The sequence below is a fragment of the Mirounga angustirostris genome, unplaced genomic scaffold, assembly GCF_029215605.1.
Source record: "Mirounga angustirostris isolate CCGP_5_RB_7025 unplaced genomic scaffold, mMirAng1.0.hap1 SCAF_11, whole genome shotgun sequence".
NCBI classification, from domain to species: Eukaryota; Metazoa; Chordata; class Mammalia; order Carnivora; family Phocidae; genus Mirounga; species Mirounga angustirostris.
This window is the reverse complement of record NW_026991719.1, coordinates 44,540,757-44,548,261: the sequence shown is the minus strand read 5'-3', so window position 1 is coordinate 44,548,261 and position 7,505 is coordinate 44,540,757. Positions and strand designations below refer to the sequence as shown.

At 51.5% G+C, this 7,505-nt stretch overlaps 1 protein-coding gene across 1 annotated transcript; it reads right to left on the bottom strand.

Moving 5' to 3' along the window:
* Positions 1-7,445, bottom strand: TSPYL2 (TSPY like 2). Its single transcript, XM_045878192.2, has 7 exons — positions 6,477-7,445; positions 5,150-5,227; positions 4,915-5,026; positions 4,684-4,829; positions 4,450-4,547; positions 2,856-3,691; positions 1-736 (listed from the first exon to the last, which is right to left on the bottom strand). Exons 1-7 carry the CDS (start codon positions 7,281-7,283, stop codon positions 552-554), a joined length of 2,262 nt encoding a protein of 753 aa, XP_045734148.1. The 5' UTR covers positions 7,284-7,445; the 3' UTR covers positions 1-551.
* Between the last annotated feature and the right edge of the window lie 60 nt (positions 7,446-7,505).

Here is a 7,505-nt window from a genome sequence, read left to right as displayed (position 1 = left end):
TTTGAATTTGCTCAGAATTTTATTAGGATTACCAAGGTTCACAAGGAACAAGGAGGGGCTTCTGGGGGAGGGGGGGTAGGAACACCGCAATGACAAGCGGCCTTGCATAGACACCAAGGCGGGCTAGCGGGCACAGCGTGGGGCGGGGCGCGAGGGATGGAGGGAAAGAGAGGCTTGGGAGAACAGGGTGGCAGCAGAGCCCCCCAAGGCCACAGCGGCCCTCCCCGCTTCGGGATCAAGGGTGTCCACTCCACACAGCACGAGGAGGGGGATAGGGGGGCCCTGACCAAGGCATCACAATAAATACGTTTAGCAGCACACAGAAGCCTGCAGGGGAGGAGGGCCAAAAGGAAGGGGGAATCCCCCTTTCCCTCCCCCCAAAATAAGAACTCTGCAATTACTAAACCATAAAAATAAACTTTTAACCCGTGTACGAAGTCGGTCACCCCCCAGAAGTGCAATGTGGGGCCGCGCGGCCCTAGCTGAGGGGGAGGGCAAATGGGGCAGGGGGAGGGGGATACAGAGAGGCATCCCCTGCAAGGGTAAAATGTTTATCCAGTTTTGCCCCTCTTCCCCGGGTTGGCCCAAGCATTTTGGACCTGAAGCACCTCCTCCATGTCGGAATCTTCAGAGTCTTCTCCTCCTTCTGAGTCTTCTTCAATCCCTTCCTCGTCGCTTCCTTCCTCATTATCGCTTCCATCCTCATTATCGCTCTCCTCCCCTTCTTGTTCACTGTCTGCAAGGAGGGAGAGAGGCAAGGAGGGGAAAACCGGAGGGTGATTAGATGAACAGGTAGATGTCATTCTTTTTTTGTTGTTTGTTTAAACAACAGAAATTTATCTTCTCACAGTTCTGGAAGCTAGAGGATAGATAGCACTCTTAACAGGGAACAGAGCCCATAGCCAGGGTTTTGGGGGCCTGGAACACTTGCTAAGCACCTCTGCTTGGTGTGTGTGTGTGTGTGTGTGTGTCTGTCGTGTGTGTGTGTATGTGTGTACACTCAAGCAAGCCTGGAGTGAGGGAGGAGTGGAAGGGAAGCAGGAAAGCAGGGTGGGCTCCCTGTCTCTGGCCTATCAAAATTGATACATCTCTGAAAGTCGCTTTTTCTCCCCGTGTAATGTGTTACTGTGTGTGTCTTCCTGAGCTCTGACCTCAGCTGAATAAACGTTCTGTTCATTCCAAGGCAGCTCCCCCACTCTTTCTCCACAGTCTGATCCAAACAGGCCCAGTCTGTCTTCTTTAGCCCAATTCCCCACCCCCACTCCTACCCTAGGGCTGGGCAGATAGCGCTTCCTCCCCTTCTCTGAAAGAAGATGCCATCCGGTGGCAACTCCTTGTTTCCCTACTCTAACTGAATATATGTCTACATTGAATTTACTCACTCATTCAATGCCTTCTTCCTTGCCCCTGCCCTCAATGGAAATTTGCCAGAGACCCCATGGCCAAAACCCCCAGGAGTGGTTGGTCTTCCAGCCCCTTCTACCTCCCCCAGGGGCCCGCCTCTCCAAGGTCTGCCTGCCCACAGCCAGGCTCAAACATCTCCCTTGCCCACCCTCTACCAATACCTTCCTAGCTAAGGTTTGACTCTACTGCCTTGCCCCTTGCTCATTCCCTCCTATTTCACTGTGGGTCTGGCTCTGCCCCCACTAATATATTGAAACTACTCTTGCCAAGGTCATAGCCCTAAATCCAATGGACACATCCCAGTCCTCATTTTACCTGACCTTTCAGCAGCACTGGATACTGCTGACAATCCCCACCTTCTGAGAACGTTCCATGACTCAGTTCTCTTCCTAATTCTACCCTCTCAAGAGCCTCAGTTCCCTCATCCATAATAGCACCTACCTCTTAAGAGTTGCTGTAAGGATCAAATGAATTAATAAAATAAGTAAATCATTTAGAATAGTGCCTGGCACATAGTAAACACTTCATTAATGCTAACTGGTCCCAGAATCCAGGGCTAGGATTCTGCTCTGGCTTGTTACCCCCTTTACTTACATCTTCTGACTTCCCAGACATATAACCAATCACCTGCCTGGGCTACCTGTATCTTATGTCCGACAAGCCTTTCCAACCCGATGTTCCTCCCTGCATCTCATCAATCCTGCCACCATGTCATTCCCCATCCTAAGAAATGGCACCTCTGTTTGCCAGTCATCCAGGCCAGACCAAACCTGGAAGTCATCTTAAATACTGCCTTCTCCCTCAAACCCCCACATGCAAACCTTCCTCAGCATTTTCTAAAATGCATGCTTTGGTGAAGAGTAAACAATAGCTTCTGTGGTCAAGAAGTTTGGGAAATGCTGGGTTCCACAATGTTTAAATGGGTTTCTTACAGCAGGACTTTTCAGAGCCTTTAAGGTGCATGTACATGTGACTCTACCTGAGAATATTAATGTATGCAGTATGTCCCCAACATAACTGACTACTGGACGTTTTTGTGAGAAGCAGTTTTCAGGACTAGTGAAGGATCCTCCCAAAAGACAAACAAGCCTGAGAGTTCCCTGAAACCCTTGCCTGCGTACAGAGTATGCTGAATTATGTTTGTCACTTCCCCCCTCTTTCTGTGTGTGAGCCTGTCCTTCTCAGTTTTCTACCCACCTTCTCCTATCTCTTCACTCTTCCTGTGTCTTTTGCTCTGTTACAACCTATCTACCCACCACCTAGAAATGGAATCTATTTCTTTGGTTCTGCTACATTTGTAAGTTAAAGGTTCCCTGGCCTTGCTTTGTTTAAAAAGTTGCACAAAATGCTTGTTTTCTCCACAAGAGCAGACTGTATTCATGCCTTGATGCCTTGACCCTGGCCAGCTTTTCTGAGAAGAGGAGGGAAGACAAAAGGGGCTCTAGGCTCACCTTCCTCACTGCCCTCTTCTTCCTCCTCCACTGATGATTCTTCTTCAGAGATGTTCTCTACCTCATCCTCATAGTCATCCTGGTTGTTGCTGTTATCCTGATCCTTGTCAGGGTCATCAATGTCATTCTTGTAATCTTCGATGTCTCTGTCATCATCATCGCTGCCTTCATTGTCACCTTCATTGCCATCATCATCACTGCCTTCGTTGTCACCTTCATTGCCGTCATTATCTTCATCATCACTGCCCTCATTGTCTCCTTCATTGTCACTGTCGCTGCTGTCCTGGTTGTTGCCATTGCTGCCATGGTTGCCACCTTTGGGGTTCTCATCATCACCATCAGGGTTCTCGTCGCCATCAGGGTTCTCATCATCAGTATTCTCTTCATTGTCATCAGGGTTCTCTTCATTGTCATCAGTGTTGTCCTCAGGGTTCTCGCTGTTTTCATCAGGGTTCTCATTGTTGTCGTCAGGATTTTCGTTGTTGTCATCGGCACTCTCATTGTTGTCGGTGGTCTCGTTGTCATCAGAGCTCTCATTATTATCAGTGGTCTCGTTGTCATCGGGGCTCTCATTGTTGTCGGTGGTCTCATTGTCAGGGCTCTCATTGTGGTCAGGGCTCTCACTGTCACAGAGGCTCTCACTAATGTCAGTTATCTCATTGTCAGTGGTCTCAAAGCAGTCGGTGGTCTCCATGAAGTCAGAGATCTTGACGTCATGAATGGTCTCATTGTCGGTGATACCATCGCTGTCTGAGGTCTCGCTGATAATGTCTTCCATTACATGATAGTCATCAGAGTCTTCCAGGATCACCACCTCACACTTGTCCCTGTTTTTACTGTGGAGAAGGCTGAGGTTGAGTGTAGGGTTGGTGGAAGGCAAGGCAGACACTGAAAGGTAGTAACTGGGGAGCCAGCAGGCTACAAGGGATCCCAGGGATGAGGTTAGGGTGGGGAAAGTCCCATTTCTGCTCCTGACTACATGACCTCAGGCCAATCACACCCCATTTATGGGCACCATTCCCCACTTGTAAAACATATTGGACTGGGGGCGCCTGGGTGGCTCAGTCGTTAAGCGTCTGCCTTCAGCTCAGGTCATGATCTCCAGGTCCTGGGATCAAGCCCTGCATCAGGCTCCCTGCTCAGCGGGGAGTCTGCTTCTCCCTCTCCCCCTGCCTCTCCCCACTGCTCCTACTCTCTCTCTCTATCTGTCTCAAATGAATAAATAAAAAATTCTTTAAAAAAAAAAAAAACCAGGGCGCCTGGGTGGCTCAGTTGGTTAAGCGACTGCCTTCAGCTCAGGTCATGATCCTGGAGTCCCTGGATCGAGTCCCGCATCGGGCTTCCTGCTCGGCAGGGAGTCTGCTTCGTCCTCTGACCCTATCCCCTCTCAGGTGTTCTCTCTCTCTCATTCTCTCTCTCTCAAATAAAAAAAAATAAATCTTTAAAAAAAATAAAAAAATAAAATTTAAAAAAAAAACCATATTGGACTGGATTCTCTCAAAGGTCCCTTTGGCTCTATAAATCCTGTGTGACATTAGCCTAATCTTTGTCCCATCCCTAACAAACCACCTCTCAGCCACCAAACCCCCATCACCTTTCCTCCTTTTCTTGCTTCTTTTTGTTTGCCCTGTAGCCCCCTTCTCCCATCATGTAGTAGCGCAGAGGGTTAACCCACAGGTCGTTTTTGATAATCTGTTGAAAGAGAGGGTGGGTGGGGGGAAGGGGAACAGAGTTATGAGTACAAGCCCCAGAGCCTACTCCCAATTCCCCAAGCATCCAGAGGCAAGCCTAGCAAGGCTTTCTCTGGCAATGCCAGCAGGGGCCCCACCTCAGCAATCCTGTCAGCCTCTGGGAGGCTATGGTTTGAGAACCAGCTGAAGAAGCTGTGGTTGGTGTCCTGGTTCCTGTGCCTGCGGGCCTGGGGTTCCTGGCCCCGGTGCCAGCGGATTGGAGTGGAGTGAGACACCAGCCGGCCTGGGGGGAAAGGAGGCTATGGAGAGGGCAGTGGACAAGGACAGATGGGGTGGGGGTGTGGATTTTCCCTAGGACTGCCTCTTACCAGAGCGGTTGCGCTGGAACTCCTTGACAATCACCATGTTTGTGAAGTAGGGGTTTGTCTGGAAGTACAGCTTCATCTTGTAGCCCATGGAGATATGTCTGAGATCCTGTACCTGCTCAGGGTATAGGTAACGTTGGAATACCCACCACACCAAGGCCCCTCCCACCCCACCCCCCTCACCTCCAAGGGCCAGATCCTTTGCCCAATCCTAGTAAAAATGTATCTTTGGCCTGACCTGCAGATTGGTCAAGTAGCGGAAAATGTCTTCATCACGTCGGTTGATCAAGATTGAAATTTTGGGGTGGTTGAGGAACTGATGGAGGGAGCAGTTTAGGTCAAGGAGTGACTGTTCAATGAGAGAAGGAGGGAGGGAAGGCCAGGCAGGGCAGAGCAAAAGAGAGGCTGGAACAGAATTCCCTCTGTGTTGATGTGATGTGTGTGGAGCAAGTGGACTTTTCTTCCCATGATACTATGTGGTGAGCCTGTGTTTATGTGATGTCAAACCTCTGTATTAGGTTGCCTTGCCTTGGTTCATATTTGCTGTGTGTCTGGGTGCTAAGGGTCTACGTCTCTGTGATGTTGTGTCCCTGGGTGCTGAGAGTTTGTATTCAGAAGACATTGTGTGTCTGGGGGCTAAAGGCCCATGCCCTAGTGATGTTATATCTGGTTGCTGAGGGCCTGGAGTCACATGATGTTATTTGGGTGTTATAGGTCTGGGTCCACATGATATTGTGTATCTGGGTCTGAGGGTTTGTGTCCAAGTGATGCTGTGTGTCTGCAGGCTGAGGACCTGTGGCCACAAAATACTGTGTGTGCCTGAGTGCTGACAGCCTGTGATCATGTGATACTTTGTAGGAGAGTGCCAATGGTCTATATCCATGTAATTCCCCCAGGAAGTTAAGCCCGTGTTCCTAACATGTTGCATGTATGTATGTACGTGCCCCAGAGATAAGCTTTTCACCAATAGTGAATGAGATTCTTCTTACTCTCTTATTTCCTCCATTTAACTCCTTGATCTCCACTTCTAGGTACTCCTTTGCCTGACCCTTTAGGGGCTGGAGCCCCTTTCTACCCCCCATCTCTCCAGCCAGGACTGGGGTCTCCCTAGTACCTAAGACCTAACCTTGCAGAGCCAGGTGTGACTTAGGCACCCTTTCTGGGCAATTTTTCTGCTATGTGACCTTCCCCTCCCTCTTCACCATATCTGAGTCAGTTCATCTTCTGTGTGTCTCTCCCCTCCTCCTTTCACCATCTCTGGTCTAATTTTTCTGCTGTATGCCCTTCTGTTACCCTCCCCATTTCACTGCCTGTGATCCATTTTTTTTATATTATGTTCCTCCTCTCCCCTCTTCCCCATCTGTGGCCCAGGTTTTATGCTGTGTGCCCCTATCCCCCTTCACTATCTCTATCTAGTCCAGCTTCTCTGATGTTTTGCCCCTCTCCTTCCATTCCTCCTCCACCAAACCTAGTCATTTTTCCAATAAGGGTCCACCCCCACACCCTTCACCCCCCCCCCATTTTGTCATGGGCTCCTAGCCCATGAATATAGATGACAAGGATACTGCTTTGACCCAGAAGCCTGGGATATGCTGGATGATGAGGTCTCTGCGCTCCAGGAAGGGTCTTCGCATCTGGATGAACTTGCGCTTCAGACGGAGGAAGGCCTTGCCTGCCTTGATGTTCACCGCTTCCAGGTCCAGTTGAATGTTTTCCAGTGCCTGCAGGATGCACTCTATCTTCTCGGCATTCCTCTCCTTGCTTTCCTTCTTCATCTTCCTCTGCTTCCTCTTCCTCCTCCTCCTCCTCTTCCTCACACTCTCCTTTTCATCCTCGTCGTCATCTTCCACTATGATGATAGCCTCTTCCTTCCCCCTCGGACCGGCTAACCTCTGGTACCCCCACTCCCCTGCGCTACAGGTTTCTAGGGCCTTCTCTCCGGCAAAACTGCTGGGCTCTATAACCTGAAAGTCAATTTCCAGACTTCCCCCAGAAGCCTCCGAAGGAGAGAAGGTTTCTAGGCTCTCCGTGGGAGGGGGCGCCCCCCCATACCCTGACTCCATCGCAGGCTCCCAGCCGGGACTCCCAGCACCCAGGGTGAAGTACGCACGGATCCCTCCCTCCTCCAGAATGACATAGGGCGGCGGTGGGGGCAGAGCGGGGCCCAGGCCCACCCCCCTCATGTCAGCCAGCACCTGTGCCGCCTCGGTTTCCTCCCGGAGCCTCGGGCGCTGCTCGGGTGGAGGTAGGGGCAGTCGCAGGAGCGGCGGCGGAGGCGGCGGAGGCGGCGGCGGCAGCTGGTCGTGCTGAGACGGCTCTGAGCTACTCAGGCGGCGGGCCTTGGCCGGAGGCCCCTCATCCTGGCGGTCCATGGTGACCGCGCTCACAGGTCAGGGGCTCGCACTCGCCCCTTCGCTCTCAGCCAGGCCGCCGCTGCCCCTCACACCTGAAGCTCAGCCGCAGCACCTCACGCGAGCAGCTCTCCTCACAGCCTCGCTCTGGCGTTCCCTCCCACAGCGCCTGCCCTACTCCCTCCGCGCCAAGCGTCCAGGACCCGCCCCCTCCCTGACGCAAAGGGCCCGTTCTGCCTCTCC